This window comes from Rhinatrema bivittatum, chromosome 4 (genome assembly GCF_901001135.1).
Source record: "Rhinatrema bivittatum chromosome 4, aRhiBiv1.1, whole genome shotgun sequence".
In the NCBI taxonomy this organism is placed as follows: Eukaryota; Metazoa; Chordata; class Amphibia; order Gymnophiona; family Rhinatrematidae; genus Rhinatrema; species Rhinatrema bivittatum.
In genome coordinates this window covers 24,434,380-24,453,731 of record NC_042618.1, presented here as the reverse complement: position 1 = coordinate 24,453,731, position 19,352 = coordinate 24,434,380, and the positions used below count along the sequence as shown (strand labels likewise).

At 46.8% G+C, this 19,352-nt stretch overlaps 1 protein-coding gene across 4 annotated transcripts in view; it reads right to left on the bottom strand.

The window, feature by feature from the left end:
* Positions 1-19,352, bottom strand: part of PPP4R4 (protein phosphatase 4 regulatory subunit 4) — a 553,487-nt gene that overhangs the window by 235,636 nt on the left and 298,499 nt on the right. For all 4 annotated transcript variants that reach the window (XM_029597867.1, XM_029597868.1, XM_029597869.1 and 1 more), the window contains one exon: positions 855-976. In XM_029597867.1, the coding sequence (XP_029453727.1) occupies positions 855-976 (122 nt within the window). The remainder of the gene's footprint in view (positions 1-854; positions 977-19,352) is intronic.

The window sequence follows — 19,352 nt, the reverse complement described above, 5'->3', positions numbered from 1 at the left end:
TATTTGAGTGAAATCCAGATACACTATATATAATAACCATCTTTCTTAATTTGAATATCCGCTTTTCCTGTGACATTACATCAAAGGTTTTAGTGAAATCTGGTTACAGTATATATAACCATCTTTCTTAATTTGAATATCCGCCTTTCCTGTGGTATTTCATGAAAGGTTTAGTGAAATCTGGATACACTATATATATTAACCATCTTTCTTAATTTGAATATTGCCTTTCCTGTGGCATTACATCAAAGGTTTTAGTGAAATCTGGATACACTATACATATTAACCATCTTTCTTAATTTGAATATCCGCCTTTCCTGTGGTATTACATGAAAGGTTTTAGTGAAATCTGGATATACTATATATATTAAACATTTTATTAATTTGAAAATCTGTCTTTCCTATGATATTACATGAAAGATTTCAGTGAAATCTGGATACACTATATATATTAACCATCTTTCTTAATTTGAATATCTGCCTTTCCTGTGGTATTATGTGAAATGTTTTAGTGAAATCTGGATACACAGTATTAGTCAGATATCCCATATCAAGCCTGTGGCTAGCCTTCTAGTAAAAAAAACCCCCAAAAACAATTAGGCTGGTCTGGCAAAACCTGAAGCTCCTGAACCCATGCAGAATCTTGTAATCATTCTCCTCTCTTCCAAGTGTGCCACCAGCTCCTTTTTTTTAATAGGTTAAAAAGACTTTTAGAAAATATGTACAAAAGAAATAAAACATAAAATGAAATAAATCGTTTAAATAAAAAACAAGAATCTTTACTTATTCCAATAAGATGAACAGAGTCTGGCAAGATTAAACAGAAGTGAAATAAGTCCCAGCGTTAAACTCACCATGGTCCACCATTATTAGTAGATTGACCAAGCTCTCAAATGCTGCAAGGCGTACACTGTTGTTTTCATCTCTAGATAGTTCTACTAATTCAGGCAGGACCACAGTTTTTGTTAGTTCTGTCCTGCACAACAAACAAAATAGTTACAGCAAAGAAATCATGAGGAACTGCAACTTTTATCTTCTGTTCTTTCAAACTTTGTCTTTATTAGGATAAAAAGCATACAAAATAAAAAGTCTTATACATTTAATCAAAATACACAGTGAATGATGGCAGATAAAAAGCAAAATGGTCTATCCAATCAGCCCAGTACAGATTCATCTAATTTGGGTAGATGCACATAAAATCCTCATTGAATCCAACACCAATTTCCTAATACCCCTCCCCATCTCATGTTTTTTACCTTTCCTCTCTACTCTTATCCCACCACTGTCCTCCACATGTCTCTAGCATGTCCAAAATCTGCCAAAGTGATAGCCTGTATCACCTCCGCTAGCAGGCTATTTCAGGCTTAGCCATCTTCAAGTTCATTTCTTAAAAAACTAAGACTTAAACCAACAACCAGGCCTTTGTCTTGTTAACAAATTTTGCTATAATCTTCAGAGCCACCAAGGTTTATGAGGCTGCGACAAAACAGAACTATCTCTCCAAGCTCCTTGAAGTTTTAAATTTAACCATGATCCCTCCGTGCAGGTCACCCCAGCCTTCCTGAAGGCCCAATACAATCTTACTATTTCTGTTTAGGGTCGCAACCATCGTTCTGTGTGGGTTACTCCAGGGCATAGTTGAAAGCACAAAGCAGTTATATTATTGCTATCAAGGGCTGAACTGCTGCTCTTTGCAGGTTACCCAGGTGCTTCATAACCATTCCTTAATCTCCAGGGATCCTCTCATTTTAGTGCTACTGCAGGAGTACCCCCTAAGCAAGCAAATTAGCAGTAACAAGTCACTGTACAATGAACTAACACTGAACAATGGCTTGCATTACATAGATGCTCCAGTTTCCTTGAAGCCTTTGGGCCTATTCTCTCTGTTCCAAGCCTTGCTGCCTTCGGGATTCTGTGTTCTTTGTTCTCTGTTTCCTTTGTCTGCCTTGTCTAAGTCCTGCCCTAGTCTACCTTGTTGGTCTTGTCCTGTCTGTTCCAGTATCCAGTCTTGCTTGTACCAGAGTCCTGTCCTTATCTAGTCCTGTTCCTGTTTGTTCCAGTTCGCTTATCTGTGTCTTGTCTAGTTCCAGGTCCTGTCTAGTACCAAGCCTTGCCTTGTTTGTCAAACCCTGCCTGCCTTGTCCTACCAGCCAAGCTTGCCTGCCTTGTCCTGCCTGCCTGCCTTTGATGATGCCTTGTCTCCAGCCTGTCTTGTCCAAGCCTCGCCTGTGTGGACTTACCACTATGATGTACCACTGCTGCAGAGACCTACTGGCCCCCAGAACCAAGGGCTCATCCTGTGGGGGAAGTTCCTGGCTAAGCGAAAGACCGGCTTTTGTCTTATCCCAAGTCCTGCCTTGCAGTCCCATGTTGCTCCCCAGGTAGGTTTCCCAGACTCCATGGCCTATAACAGTTGGGAACTCATTTTGATGGGGACACAACAGTTAAATGGCTTCCAGGATCCCCAGCTAATAGAAATGCAAACTAGGTAGTCAAAGCAATTATATAAGAAAGTAAGAACTCTGATATCAATGTTATCATCCATCTGGGGATCAATGACCTCGCTAGAAATGGAGTCCATAAAGTACAGGAAGAAGTTTAGATACATAGTAAAGACTATTGCCTTTTCAGAAGTATTACCTGTTCATGGAAAGGAAAGGCTATGCCATATAGATAATTCCAATTTCTGGCTCAAAACATGGTGTAACAAAAGTGATTTTGGATACATTGGAGGCTGGGGCCATGTATGGAGAAATAAAAGATTATATGGTAAGGATGGCCTACATTTACCTATGGCAGGAAAGAGGATGCTAAGTGAAAAATTCAGATCATACATTATCAGGCATTTAAACCAGGGAACTGGGGTGGCAGGAGGTGGCCAGTGAAATTGGCATATCACCCCCAAGCAAAATGGGAAGAAGGAAGAACATTAACAAAATCAATCAGTTCAAAAAAGCAGAAAAAGTGACTGCTGGAAAGCTATGACCACAAATGTTTGTAGTCTGGGCAATAAAATCCCAGACCTGTAGGCCCTAATGGTGGAGGTGGACTTGGGCATTGTTGCTGTTACTGAGACATGGTTCATGATTTGGCTATGGCCATCTCGGGCTATAACTTGTTAAGGAAGGAAAGAGAGGATAGAAAAGGGGGAGGAGTAGCTCTTTATGTCAAAAACAATATCCAAGCAACTGATCTGCAAGGGGCATGGGGTTGAGAAGAAGCATTATGGACTGCCCTAAAAAAAGAAGATAGCGTTTCCATCTACAGTCCACCCACTCAAACAGAAGAACTGGATAGAGATCTGATTGAAGACATCCAAAATATGGGAAAGAAAGGAGAAGTGTTGCTCATTGGAGATTTTAATCTGCCATATCTGGATTGGAATCTCCCTTCTGCAGAATCTATAAGAAGCAGAGATAGTGGATTCCCTTCAAGGAGCTCTGCTCAAACAAATGGTAAGAACCCATGAGGGAGGATGTGATATTCGATCTAGTGCTCACTAATGGTGATAATGGCTCTAATGTTTGGGTAGGGGCTCACTTGAACACCAGTGATCATCAGACAGTATAGCTCGATATCACAAATAGGATGCAGAGAAGTCACACGAAGACCCGAGTTTTGAATTTCACAAATACAGTCTTTGTCAAAATGGGGAAGTACCTGAAGGAAGAACTAGAAGTCTGGGAGAAAATGGGTGAAGTGGAACAACTGTGGGCCAAATTAAAAGGAGCTATTACAAAGGCAACAGATCTATATATTGTATTAGGAAAGTACAATTTTTTCAGCCCCCTCTAAGGAGGGGGCTGAAAAAATAAAGCAAAAAGAACAGCATTCAAAAAGTATAAAGTTTCCCAAAAAAAGAGAACGCAGTTAAGATGTCACGTTTGCTTGGATCGGGGTACACCACCCCAGGAGCTGTACAGGACTGCAAGGCAGGATGCTGGGCAGGACTAGGACCAGTCTTCCACATAGCCAGCTACCTCTCCAGCAGACTGAGGCACTGGAATCTGGGGGCTAGTAGGTCTTTGTGATGGCAGTTCATCATAGTGAGTCTAGGAAGGCAGGAGCAAGACCGAGCAGGCTGTACCAAGGCTGGATGAGGCAAGACTTGACACAAGCAGGATGAGGCAAAACTTGGTATAGACTGGACAATGCAAGGTTTGGTACAGGCTGGACAAGGCAAGGCTTGGACAGGCTGGATACTGGGACTGGATACAGAACAAGGACTGGGGCTGAGTGAAGACAGAGACAAGGTAAGGTACAGCACACAAATTGGGAGAGACACAGGCAAGGAATGCTGCTGAAAAGGGACTGGAACTATATATAGGCTGGGGCAAAACAAGGTACTGACAAGACAGGGAGTGAATACCAGGAACAGGATGGGGCAGGACATGGCAAGACCAACAGAGAAAGGACTGGACAGGGCAGACTAGGACAGGATCGGACAAGGACAAGGCAAGACTACACAGAACAAGTAACACAAAAGCCCGAAGACAACAATGCTGGAGACCTGTAGGCCACAAGGCTGCAGGCCCAAAGTCTGTTAGGTTTAGAAAGAGGCCTGGATAGGCCACAAAGCAGGATTATAGGTATAGAGCAGGCCGGGAGGCCACAAGGCAAAGCAAGGCCTGAGTAGGCCACAGAGCAAGAAGCAGGAAGCAAGAAGGTCCTGAGGCCACAAGGCAAAGTAAGGCCTAAGGTAGGTCACAGAACAAGAAGCAGAAAGCAAGAAGGTCTAGAGACACAAGGCATAAAGGAAGAATACAGCGACCAGGTCAGACAGCCAAGAATTACTCCATGAAGAGGCAAAAGTGTATGGGCCAAGCTGGGTAACACAGTGCTGAAGCTTGAGTGTGGTGCAAGCATTAAAGAGGAGCTTGGCAAGGCTGGAGATGAAGCTTTCTGAGGTCCCTTGGTGGAGAGGAGGTTGCACAGTACAGGCTGAGTAAGAAGGCCAGTGAGGAGATGGCTTGGATAGCTCTGAATGGAGCTCCCTGGAGGCCTCTGCTGGTGAGGAGGTGTCATAGCCAGCAGACTCAGGGCACAGTGAAGCTGTGAAACAGGTAAAACCATGACAGAAAAATATCTGTTAAAACTGAGGGAGGAGAAGAAAAAAATAAGGAAAGCAAAAGGTCAAGCAGAAGAAAGGATTACAAAAGAGGTAAAGCAAGGTGACAAAATATTTTTCAGATATATTAGAGTAAGAAGGGAGAACAGAAGTGGTATAGTGAAACTGAAAGGTGTTAAGAGGCAATGTGTGGAGAGAGATGAAGAAATAGCAGAAAAATTAAACAAATAATTCGGTTTGGTGTTCACTAAAGAAGACCCTGGAGAAGGAAAGTTGCTGGTTGACAAGACCATAGATGGGGATGAAGTTGACGAAACTCCATTTACAGAAGACAATATATGGGAAGAGCTAGGCAAACTGAAAGTGGACAATGCCATGGGGCCAGATGAGATATGTCCCAGGATACTGAGGGAACTCGGAGATATTCTGACAGATCCATTGAAGGGCCTATTCAATACATCTCTGAAGATGGGAGTGGTGCCATTGAGACTGGAGAACAGTTGTGATCACACTTCACAAGAGTGCAGAGAAGAGGCTGGAAACTACAGGCCAGTTAGCCTCTCCTTGGTGGTGGGAAAATTAATTGAGACTCTGCTGAGAGAAAGGATGGTGAACTAACTCAATCAGGTGGATTACTGGACCTGAGGCAGCATGGATTTACCAGGGAAAGGTCCTGTCAGACAAATTTAATGGATTTTTTTGATTGGGTGGCTAGAGAATTGGATCAAGAAAGAGCACTTGATGTGATCTACTTGAATTTCAGCAAAGTTTTAGATACGGACTTGCATAGGAGGCTTGTGAATAAAATGAGAAGCTTGGGAGTGAGCAGCAAGGTGGAGGCATGGATTACAAAGTGACTGACTGATAGTAGACAGCGTGTAATGGTAAATGGAACTTATTCTGAAGAGAGAACAGTGTTTAGTGGAGTCCCACAGGATCGGTATTGGGACACGTTCTGTTCATTATCTTTGTGAGCAACACTGTGGAAGGGATAGAAAGTAAAGTTTGTCTATTTGCAGATGATACTAAGATTTGCAACAGAGTAAACATGCCTGAAGGAACAGAGAATGAAAAGTAATTTAGGAAAGCTTGAAAAGTGGTCAAATATTTGGCAGTTGGGATTCAATACCAAGAAGTGCAGAGTCATGCATCTGGGATGAGGTAATCCAAAAGAGCTGTATGTGATGGGGAGGGGGGGGGGGGATGAAAGACTGATGTGCACGGACCAAGAAAGGGATCTTGAGGTAATACTTTCTGGCAATCTGAAGAATGCTGGGCTGCATAGAGAGAGGAATAACCAGTAAAAAAAAAAAAAAAAAGGAGGTGATAATTCCCTTGTACAGGTCCTTGGTGAGGCTTCACCTGGAGTACTGTGTTCAGTTCTGGAGACTGTACCTCAAAAAGGATAGAGACAGGATAGAGGCAGTCCAGAAAAGGGTGACCAAAGTGGTGTGGGGTATCTGTATTGAAAGACTTTTGAGGAGAGATTGAATGATCTAAATATTTATATCCTGGAAGAGAGGAGGTGCAGGGGAGAAACGATACAGACCTTCAGATGCCTGAAAGGTTTTCGTGATACAAGTACTTTGGACCTTTACTGTTGGAAAGGAATCAGAACTAGGGATCATGAAATGAAACTCCAGGGGGGATGACTCAGAACCAATGCCAGAAAATATTTCTTCTTGGAGAGGGTGGAGGATGCCTAGAATGTCCTTCCAGAGGAAGTGGTGAACACAAAAACAGTCAAAGAATTTAAAGGGTCATGGGATAAACACTGTAGATCCCTGAATGCTAGAGGATGGAAATGAAGAAAAGTGTGTATGGGGGTAACTTGCTGATGAGGCAGTTACTAGCGTTAGCACAAGGCATGGAGATTATGAGAAAGTCAAAAAGCTTTATTGTATCTCTCTGTTCAATATAATGCATTGTTGTGCAATATAGTTCACTGTAGCTTATAATGTTCTTACCTGATTTATGCTATGCTTGCTATGAACAACGACAGAAGCTAATATTTAGATTATAATAAGAATGAAAAATATGTCAACAAATTTGTATATGTTTGTACATCGGTAGACTTCTTGGCTCCATGGACAAGATAAAAGATAGCAGAGTTGCTTACCTGTGAGAGGTGTTCTCCTAGGACAGCAGGATGGTAGTCCTCACATGTGGGTAAATACCAAGCTACAGGCTGCTCCCAGATACAACGACCAACAGCACCTGACTGGGTGCCAATGAGCACAAGAAACTACAATGCTGTTGGTTACAGGGGGAGGTAGCCTGAACCCTAGCAATGGGCCCTAGGCAGGAAGAGTTTATTACAGTTGGAAGAGATTGCGAAGGTCAGATTGGCCGAAGCTACTGTCATGCTGATCATCCTTTTCCAAGCAGTAGTGGGCAGCGAACGAGTGTAGGGAACTCTACGTCACAGCCTTGCAGATTTTGGCGATGGAAACTGCCCGCAAGTGGTTTACCAGCGCCGCCATAACTCTCACAGAGCGAGCCTTGACATGGCCTCCAAGCTGTACACCCACCTGCATATAGCAGAAGGAGATACAATCTGACAGCCAGTTTGACAGAGTTTGCTTGCCCCACCGCAACTCCCAATCTATTTCTATCGAAAGATATGAAGAGTTACGTGGACTGCCTGTGGTCTGCTGTGCTGTACAGAGCCCGTTCGCCCTGGTGTGAATGAGGCCTCGGAAAAAAGGTGGGCATAATAATTGATTGATTGAGGTGAAAATCAGACACCACCTTAGGCAGGAACTTAGGATGCATATGCAAAGCCACCCTATCATGGAAGAATTTAGTATAGGGCGAATACGTCACCAAAGCCTGAAGTTCACTAACCCTGCATGCCAAAATGACTGCACAAGGAAGAAAACCTTTCAGGTCAGGAACTTCAGATTGCAGGAGCGCAGAGGCTCGAAAGGATCACGCATGAGTTGCAGCAATACCACGTTGAGGTCCCAGGACACAACGGGAGGCTGGAGGGGAGGCTTCAACTGAAGCAGACCCTGCATAAACTGCACAGAGATGGACGTACCACCAACACCCTGATGGTAAGCACTGATGGCACTCAGGAGTACTCTGACTGAATTGGTTTTCCAAGAGGTGCCACAAATTGTCCAGCAACTTTGGAGTGGGACAGGTGAACGGATATAAGCTATGACCCTCGCACCAGACAGAGAACCTCTTCCACTTCAGACTGTAAGACTTTCTGGTGGAAGGCTTCCTGGAAGCTACCAGTACTTGACACACATCAGAGAGGTCAAGGGACCGCAGGACTAGCCTCTCAACATCCAGGCCTTGATCCTGTGTAATCAGATCGGGGGAAGTCCCCAGGCTGATAGGATCTCTGATCGACATATCCCGCAGGAGTGGGAACCAGATCTATCTTGGCCAATACCAGGATCATGGTCCCCTTGTCCTGCTGGAGCTTCAAGAGGGTCTTCATAACCAGTGGAAGCAGAGGATACGCATACAGAAGCCCCTTGCCCCAACGGCGGGCAAAGGCGTCTGAGGCAGGCAGTCTGTCTGCCCTGAACAGGGAGCAGAAGTGGCTCACTTTGCTGCTGCAAGGGGAGGCAAATAGGTCCATATCCAGGGTTCCCCATAGGTGGAAGAGCCATTCCGCCACTGCTGGATTCAGCTCCCACTCATGCATTCGGAATGTCCGTCTCAGGTGGTCTGCTACCACATTTTCTGTCCCTGCTAAGTACACTGCTTGCAGGAGCATGCCTTGGGACAGAACCCAGGCCCATATCTGTACTATCTCTTGACAGAGGAGGAATAAGCAAGTGCCCCACTGTTTGTTTATGTACCATATCACCACCTGATTGTCTGACTGAATCAGGACTGCTTTGTGGGACAAGCGATCCTGAAATGGCAAAGAGCGTAGCGGATCGACGGAAGCTACAGGAAGTTGATCTGGGATTAAGACTCCTGAGCCGACCAATGACCTTGCGTGCGGAGGCTGTCTACATGCACCCCCCCCCCCCCCAATCTCAGGGATAGGGACAGGGGAACTTGAAACGAAACCCCCTGCTCCAGATTGGACAGATCCTCCCACCAAGACAGGGAATCTGGAGAGGCTGTGTAATGCAGACACGTGCATTGAGGTCTTGGGGCACCTGTGCCCACTGAACCCGTGCATTCATAGACGGGCCAAGGGGGTAACATGGACAAATGCTGCCATGTGACCCAGAAGAATAAGCAACAGGCGAGCCGAAACCTGCAGGCGTTGGCGGACCAAACTCGCAAGGGACTATAGGGCAAGTGCTCGATCTTGAGGCAGAAACGCCCTGCCTTGAGCTGTGTCCATCCTGGCCCCGATGAGGCCCAGGCGTGTCGATGAGCTGAGATGGGACTTGGGGTAATTGATCACAAACCCCAGAGACTGCAGCACCCTGATGGTCAGACGAGAGCATGGAGCACACCCCGAGTGTCACTCTTGATCAGCCAGTCATCCAGGTAGGGGAACACGTGTATGCCCTGATGGCGGAGGTGCGCCCCCACAACTGCCAGGCACTTGGTGAAAACCCGAGGGGCTAACGCAAGACTGAAAGGCAACACTCTGTACTGAAAGTGTTCCCTGCCCACAACGAATTTGAGATATTTTCTGTGCTTAAGCATCTTTTAAGTTGAGTGAGCACAGCCAGTCTCCTCTTTCAAGGAGTGGGATCACGGTGTCCAAAGAGACCATCTTGAACTTTTCTCTTTGAAGAAACTTGTTCAAGGCTCTTAGGTCAAGAATAGGGCAGAGGCCTCCTGCTCTCTTTGGTATCAGGAAATACCGAGAGTAGAACCCCCGCCCCCGGTGGCACAGAGGAACAGGCTCGACCACTCCGGCCATTAGATGGGCGGAGAGCTCTGTCCACAGTATTTCCTGATGAGCAGACAAGGCCCACGATGGACATAAAAACATAAGAAAACATAAGAACATGCCTTACTGGGTCAGACCAAGGGTCCATCATGCCCAGCATCCTGTTTCCAACAGTGGCCAATCCAGGCCATAAGAACCTGGCAAGTACCCAAAAACTAAGTCTATTTCATGTTACCATTGCTAGTAATAGCAGTGGCTATTTTCTAAGTCAACTTAATTAATAGCAGGTAATGGACTTCTCCTCCAAGAACTTATTCAATCCTTTTTTAAACACAGCTATACTAACTGAACTAACCATGTCCTCTGGCAACACATTCCAGAATTTAATTGTGCATTGAGTGAAGAAGAACTTTCTCCGATTAGTTTTAAATGTGCCACATGCTAACTTCATGGAGTGCCCCCTAGTCTTTCTATTATCTGAAAGACTAAATAACCGATTCACATCTACCCGTTCTAGACCTCTCATGATTTTAAATACCTCTATCATATCCCCCCTCAGCCGTCTCTTCTCCAAGCTGAAAAGTCCTAACCTCTTTAGTCTTTCCTCATAGGGGAGCTGTTCCATTCCCCTTATCATTTTGGTCATCTACAGGGACATCCCTGAAGTTTAGCCTGCACCCTTGGCAAATGATGGAGAGAACCCACTGGTCTGAGGTAACGTGGGGCCAGTGGTCTGCAAAAAGATATAGCCTGCCCCCAATTGGAGGGCAGCGCACCAAAGGGACGGCAGCCTGGCTCATGCTCCCCTGCTCCCAGATCATAAGGGTCCTCCTCCTCGCTAAGGTCTCCTGAGGGCTGACGAGAAGGGTCCCTGCCCAAGCATCTCGGTTTAGGTACCAAGGACAACGAGAGCACCCACGGCCCTGAGGGCATCGATGGCCCCAGGGGCATAGACGGCCTCAGGAGCATCGAGGGTACTAATGGCACCATAATCCCCAATAGCCCGGGATCGGGAGCATGGAATCGCAACCGCGGGACCAGTAGCCCCTTGGGCGCCGGCCACATCGACTCTTCCTCCTCGCAGGACCCTTTGATGGGAATCGCTCCAGAGGAGGGCATTGGTGGCCGCTGGGGCACGGATGGTACCCCGGGCACCGGTTGCATCAGCAGTACGCTCAAAAGGACATCTAGACACTTGATCAGGGGCACCAAGAGAGACGGCGCAAGCTCCGGTACCAGCATGGGGACTGGTGCCGATAGTGGCTCGATACCCCATAAGGCTCGTAGCATCACTAGTTGACCCCTGTGATCCAACTCCTCCTGAAAATCCACTGAAGGATGAATTGAGGAGGAGGAGGAGGACTTGTCACCAGAGCCTCCTCGGGGCTCTGAGGAGGCTCAGTGTCCAGCACCAACACTGGTGGGGAATGCCTGGGACTCCCGGGTCTGATAGAGGCCGAGGCCTCCTCTCCACGGGGTCACTTCGGTGCTGGCATGGTGCCCCCCGGTGCCGTACCTGTCCCAGTGCTATGTAGAGATGGCGACCGGTGATGATGCTTGCATGACTTCCCTCGATGCTTGGCCTGGTCCTTCCCCAGAGCCGAGGAAGGTGAAGATCCCGATGTTTTGGAATGTGAGGACACAGGAGATGACCTATCTCCAGTCCCGCTCTCTCAAGAGGGTCCTGATGGAGGAGTGGAAAGGAACTGTGTATCTAACAGCTCTCTGCGGCCTCCTGGTGTCGATACCCCCCGACGTCGAAGTAGATGCATCAGACATTTTGGACCCAAAAAGCTTCTCCATCTTATCCAGCCAGGCGTGACAGTCTTTGGGAGTCATCTCATCATAGAGAACGCATCCCCAGATGTTATGCGACGCCCTCAGGCAAAGCATACAAACCTCATGTGGATCAGTAATAGACATGGTCCGCGGGCACTGGGGTCATTGTCGAAAAACAGCCGGCGAGCAGTTGATGGCCAGCAGCCACCAAAGAGCGACACCCCAGGAATCGACTGCAACAAGGGAGAATTTTACACCTACCATGTCATGGGAAGGACACTGTCCAGTGAAAAGGGATCTGGCACAGAAACAGCTGAAAATCGACCTGAAAATACTTTGAAAAAAAGGAATGAAAAGCAGAGCTCCACTACCACGAGACAAACACTTCGTGGAAGAAAAGAGACTGAAGAGGGACCCTGCGTGGACGCACTGATAGTGGCATGCTGGGCACGCTCAGTGTGCCAGTCCAAGTTTCTAGAAACTTGGACAAAGGTTTTCCATGCTGGGCTCTATCTGATGATGTCACCAACATGTGAGGACTACCATCCTGCTTGTCCTAAGAGAAAATTATAATTGGTAGAAAATATGTATAATAATGTGTGATCATTTCTTATGTTACAAAATGTGCTATGCTTGTAGATAATTGTAATGAGAACCTAGGCCATGCTGACCTGTTGATTCCACCAGGACCTAAAACCTATGGTATCTAAATAAAATGCAGAGATGTAACTGTAATTAGTCAACTTAAGATAAAATTCTTCTAATGTTTTGCTTTATCATGCTGACTTTGTGTTTAGAAACATTATATAAGCCTGACTGTGCGTACTGGATTTTAGGAACATATGCTGAGAGTATGGGCCTCATGCAATTTACTAATAAGTGTGGTTATCTTGTACTGCAAAAATATTTATTTTTATTGTGGAGAAAGTTAGAGGGAATAATCTTTAAATCTCCACTTGACCAATAAGCCTTGATGCTTTTAATGCAACTGCAACATTGCTCTTTGCTTCAACAGCAGGGGGCCAAGTGGAACTGGATTCAAACAAAACCAAGGAGGGCCCTGACATTTATAGTCTGGGGTACTGCTAAGCATGGGGGTAACATGCATGGAGCAAAATTACTACTTATAACCGAAGGCATGAGGATTACTGCTCTTAATCAATAAGCCTTTATGCTTTGCTGCAACTGCAAAATAGTTCTCTGCTTTAAAGGCGGGGAGGGCGGAAGAGGAATTGGATTCAGATGACAACCATCACGGGCCCTGATTTTCGCAGAAATGGGAAAAAGCACAGGACTCCTTCTACGGCCAAGTACATAAACAAAGCACGTCAAGCAGCACTGTCTGAATTCTCAAGAAGGCTCATTACCCAGTAAAAATGTTGCTAGCAGTAATTTTTTATGGGTTATCATAAGGCTTGGGGATAGCTGCAGGGAGTGGCAATTACTACCCTTAAGAGAAACATGGGGGTAACCTGCATAGATTGGCAGCTACTACCCTTAACAGTAACATGGAGGTAACTTGCACAGATCGGCAGTTACTACCATAAGAAACATGTTGGGTAGACTGGATGGACCATTTGGTCATTTTCTGCCATCATTACTTTGTTACTATAAAATGAAGTGAAATTACGCAACCACTAATTTTCACTTAGCTTTATGCCAGCCTTATCTCACAATTTAACCTTTCAGTCAGCTCTGTCTCGCTATTTTCTAAGTATATCTCATTCAGAGAAAACATTTAAAACAAAATTCCCAATATACATTTCTAGAAATTATGAAGTCAATATTCAAAGCCATTTAGACAGATAACGTGTGAGCTATCCAGCTAACTCTGATATTAGGAGTTAGCTGGATAAGTCATTTGCCTAAATGTGCCTGAGAGTAGGTCTAAAGTTATCTGGGAAAATAATATAGCTAGTTAAGTAGTAAAGTCAGGCTTTAAAAAAACAAAAAAAACATATTTACTCTTTCGGATAATAGAAAGACCAGGGGGCACTCCATGAAGTTAGCATGGGGCACATTTAAAACTAATCGGAGAAAGTTCTTTTTCACTCAACGCACAATTAAACTCTGGAATTTGTTGCCAGTGGATGTGGTTAGTGCAGTTAGTAGAGCTGTGTTTAAAAAAGGATTGGATAAGTTCTTGGAGGAGAAGTCCATTACCTGCTATTAAGTTCACTTAGAGCAGGGGTCGGGAACCCATGGCTCGCGAGCCAGATATGGCTCTTTTGAGGGCTGCATCTGGCTCGCAGACAGTCGCCACACTTTCCCGCTGACCCAGCTGCTCCCCGGTCCTCCTCCGCCCGGGCTTAAAATGCCGGGCGGAACGCGGCAGGACAGCTGGAGTCAGCGGCACCGGCGTGCTCTCTTCTTCCTGCCCCCCCCCCCCCCCCGCGGCCCGGAAGAGGAAGTGGAGAGTATCGGGTGCGTGCGCGGCAAGAAGAGGCCACGCTAGTGCGATCGGCATCGGCCCGAAGAAAAGAAGACTGCAGCGCGGCTCGGAGGAAAATGAAGAGGTTCAGCCGCGGCCGATGGGACTCCGCCTCCGCGAGGGCTGAAAATGAAGAGGTTAGCGTTGGGAGAAGGCTGCTGCTGCCGCGAGTTCCCGGGGTGGGGGAGAGAGTGAATGAGCGAGCAAGCTGTGTTTGCTCGCTCATTCACTCTCTCTCTCCCCCACCCCCACCCCGGGAACTCGCGGCAGCAGCAGCCTTCTCCCAACGCTAACCTCTTCATTTTCAGCCCTCGCGGAGGCGGAGACCCATCAGCCGCGGCTGATCCTCTTCATTTTCCTCCGAGCCGCGCTGCAGTCTTCTTTTCTTCGGGCCGATGCCGATCGCACTAGCGTGGCTTCTTCTTGCCGCGCACGCACCCGATACTCTCCACTTCCTCTTCCGGGCCGCGGGAGGGGGGGGGGCATGTGTGTGTGTGCGTGTGAGAGAGATTGCATGTATGTGAATGATTGAGAGCCTGTACATGTGAAAGAGAGTATGTTTGTGATTGAGAGCCTGCCTGTGAGAGAGAGAGAGCATGAATGTAAGTTTACCATTGGGAACCTGTGTGTGTAAGTTTGTGATTGAAAACCTGTTTGTGTGAAAGAGTATGTGTGTATGATTGAGATCCTTTGTGTGTGAGAGAAATCATGTGTATGTATGATTAAGAGCCTGTGTGTATAAGTAAGAGAGAGATCATGTGTGTCTGTGTGTGATTGAGAGCTGGTTTAGGTGATGGAGCATGTGAGTATGTGATTGAGAGCCTGTGTTTTAAATGAGAGAGAGAGACCATGTGTGTCTGTGTGTGATTGAGAGCTGATTTAGGTGAGGGAGCATGCGAGTATGTGATTGAGAGCCTGTGTGTAAATGAGAGAAAGAGAGGACATGTTTGTAAGCATGTGAATGAGAGTCTATGTGTGAGAGAAAAAGACAGCATGTATTTATGTGATTGAAAGCCTGTGTGTGTGTGTGTGTGTGTAAGCGTGAAAAGATAGACAGCATGTGTGTAAATGTGGAATTAAGAGCCTATATAAGTGAGAGAGAAAAAACATGTGTATATGTGAGTACTGAGAGCATGTGTGTATAGGTGTGTCATTGAGAGCCAGTGTGAGAGAGAGCGCTGGTATGTGACTGAGAGAGGAGAAAGTTTCAAGCAAACCACCCCACCTCCTGCTAATTCAGAACAATCTCAGGACACCTGGATATCAAACGTTCCCAGGTATGAAGCAAAAAAAAATTTTGTGTCCTTATTATTTTTCATTACTGGGTCTTTGTGTCTGCTATTTTGAAATATTTTGTTGGTATCTGGAAATGTTTTATATGAGTTTTTAATTATTGGATATTCCACTCATCAGCTGTTTTGAAATATGTTCTTTTTGTTAGTACAGTTTTACTGCTGATGATTTTATATTTCTTGATTTGTTTTATAAGGATGTGTGATGTTTCTTTTTTCCTTTGTTACACTGCATACAGAGACTCTGGCTTGTTGCAGTTTCCAATTCAGTTTTTGTCTGCATGCTTCTTGTTATGCGTTTTGGTCTCTTTATTCTATGTTAGGTGAGGGACAGCACGTGATTCAGGTGAGGTTTTCTGCTGGCGTGTAGTTTCTGTGTAGGACTCTATAGCAGCCTGACTTGGTCCGTTTTCCTAATAGGAGATGTATTGGTGTCTTAAGGCCTGGTGTAATATTTTCAGAGACTTATTGTACTTTAAAAGTGTGATCTTACATAAAATGCACACATTTACTTGTATTTAGTTTTAAACATATTGTATGGCTCTCATGGAATTACATTTTAAAATATGTGGCGTTTATGGCTCTCTCAGCCAAAAAGGTTCCTGACCCCTGACTTAGAGCATAGCCACTGCCATTAGCAATGGTAACATGGATTAGACTTAGGTTTTGGGTACTTGCCAGGTTCTTGTGGTCTGGGTTGGCCACTGTTGGAAACAGGATGCTGGGCTTGATGGACCCTTGGTCTGACCCAGTATGGCATGTTCTTATGTTCTTATGTTCATACAAAGACTGCAGGCCTACATATCCTCCCTCTCACCTGGGTCCAAATGCTTGGCCCTCCTGGGCCGAAGCTGCAGCCTCCAGCCCAAGCCCCCTCCATCTAATAATCTGGAAAATCTTAAGTGATGGGACCAGTCCCAGTCTCTCCTTCTCACACACACCCCCATGCCCAAGTCTCATTCAAATTTTTATAAATCATGTAAGCTCCAGAGTCCCCCACCCCCCCTGGTACCTTAATCTCCTTTAATCTTCAGCCTAGATTGTGACAGCAGCCTACGGCGACATGGGGCCAGTGCTTCTGCCGTCGCTAAGCAGCTACGTGGAACCCAGAAGAGGGGGAGGGGAGAGACCGGGCCCGACCTTCGTGCACAGAATTTTCTATTAGATGGAGGGTGTTTGGGGGTGGGGACTGCAAGCTCAGCCCAAAAGGGCCGAGCACTTGGACCTCAGGGAGGAGGGAGGAGAGGGGATGTGTTAGGGCCAGTAGGCCCAAAATATTTATTTTTTAAGCTTCACTTTGCCAAGTAACCAGCTATATTTTTGGAATATAGTTGGTTAAAACTAAAGTTTCTGGCTAACTACAGCCAGATAACTTTATACTTAATCTGTGATTATTATTCAAAAGAATATCTGCCTAGGTTAACTTTAATCAGGGATATTCAGTGGGAGATTAATCCCACTGAATATCCAGGACCAGATAACTTATCTGCTCACTAACATACCGAACATGGCCCCTAAAAATAAAGTAAGAAGAAAGAGTCATAGTCTGCAAGTCTCTTACCATAAGAAAAAATAACCTCTGCATTTGCTAACAGTGTTCTTAGCGCACCTATAATCGGGTGATAGCGTATGACGGATCCCATCACACAGTCTGGCTTTTGCCTTGGATGCTGCTGACAGAGAAATGCTCTTTTATTTCCCTGGCCATCCCCATAAAGATCTCCTTATTTGCAGTTGTCTTCTTAACATACCACATTCCCCATGGTAATAATGCAAGGCATGTAATGTACACATTCAAACCTCTCCAAACACCAAACTGGTTTGTCTGGCGAGATCTCTCTTCAAACTGAGAGCAAGAATGAAGTTTCCTAGGTGCCTATAGTACTGCAAAAGGACAGCACAGTGAACATCTGCTGACATAAGTAGAGCTGTCCGTGGAAGTCAGACTATTTGTTCCTTTTCTTGACAAATGCCTTTCAATAGCATACTTGCTGGTGCTGGCATCAGTTTTAGCTCTGACTCTCCTTCCCCCTTTTCTTAAATATTGGAAGAGACGATGCCTGCACCATCAACAAATATGAAGTGGATAATCTTTGGAGCATGTTAAACCAGAACCTTTGTCTCGTGAAAGCTAGAGGACAATTTCTCTTTTGCAGTAGATCCTGAATGTGGTTTTCCAGCTGTCATGACACAATTTTTGACTGCAGAAATAGACTATAGATTTCATTCTGAACAACCTCTAATGAATTTAGAACGGAAGCATTTGTGAAGACTTTGATGTGTCTTTTCTCTTTTAAATGTCACTGGTTATTTCTTTAATTGTTACTTATATATTGAACTGCACTTGTGCATTCTGAAGTAATTTAATTTTTGAACATGCTTATTCCACAAAAGAGCTGACTAACAGGCCAATACAGTAAAGCGCGGCCGCGGTTACCCTGCTTCTAACCCGCCTTCTACTCACAATTTGGCCGCGTTAGTCCAACCCGCGATTCACTATCCCCTTTAACCCATTCTTACCGCCTCTTTAAATCACCGGGTAACCCCTTCCGCCCGCGGCATGTATATGAGATGTAAACGATCGGATTAGCTATTCCCCCCCATTCAGTAACTCGCGCCCCGACTACCGCCTTTTTAACCTGCAATTTAGCCGTGCGTTTAACCTGCTAATTTACCGCCTACCCCTACCCCTGCGTTAGAGGCAGGGGTAAGGGTAGGCAGCAAACTTTCCCCCAGCCCTCGCTCACCTGCCCTGGCCGCGTCCATGGGTGCTGGTCTCCGGGGCAGCCCCAGTCCTCTCTACCCTCCTCCCGAAGCAACGAAAAGCGAAAAAAGCGAAATTTGGGCGCTCAAGCAACATTTGAAATCCCCTCGCGACCCGACACGCAAAGTTTAACTTACTTTTCCCGCAGCCCTCCCCCGGAGACGGACCGCGGCCCCCCTGCCTCCCGGGGGCAGCCAGCGGCGAAAGTGGCCCCCGCCGCCTGCGAAGATGGATGCCTGCACGGGCCCTCTGCCACGATCGCTCCCGGGCGGATTCCTTACCAAAGCGCGGCCTCTCCTCCGAAGCTTCTCCGCCCTTCCGCCGTGACGTCAGTTCGGGCCCCCAAGCTAGCAAAGCGCACGAACACGCCCCCTCAGTCATCTGTTCTCTAAACTGAAAAGCCCTAACTTCTTTAGCCTTTCCTCATAGGGAAGTCGTTCCATGCCCCTTATCATTTTGGTCGTCCTTCTCTGCACTTTCTCCAGTGGCGTAGCGAGGGGTGGGCGGCCGCCCCGGGCGCCGGGTCTAAGGGGGCGCCAAAACGCCTGATAAAATAAAATGTGTATGCTAATTTGCCCTCCCTGCTGAGGAACATGCCCGGATCCGCCATGCCTTCCTTTCCCCCTGGTACCGCAGAACCACTCACACCCCTACCCTCTGCTGCGCCACGGGAAGGAACAGGGCTCGGGGGCGGGGCCGAGGTGTGAGAGGGGGCGGGGCCTTGCATTGAGGCCGGAGAGAACGAGCGGCAGGGGCGGGGCCTGTGCGGAGAGGCAGGAGAGAGGCGGTAAGGGGCGGCGCCTTGCTGAGAGGCCGGATCGAGGCACCAGGGGACGGGGCTGGAGCGAGACGATAGGGGGCGGTGCCTGTGCGGAGAGAACGAGCGGCAGGGGCGGGGCCTGTGTGGAGAGGCTGGAGTGAGGCGGCGAGGGGCGTGGCTGCTCAGAGTAGGCGGGAGGCGGCGGTTGCGGTGGTGGCCACGTTACTCGTTTCCTTTCTCTCAGGACTTTCCCTATTCTTCCCAGTCTTATCCCAGGCGTGAGCACGGGCAGAAGTGAGGGAGCGGCACCCTCCCGCCGGGAGAGGAGAAGAGGCGAGAGCCCGAGGAAAGCTGGATGAGGTAGGTGAGACTCCAGCTGCGTCTTTCTCCACACAAAGCCCGTGCGCGGCCCCGACGGCGAGGCGCGCCCCTGGAA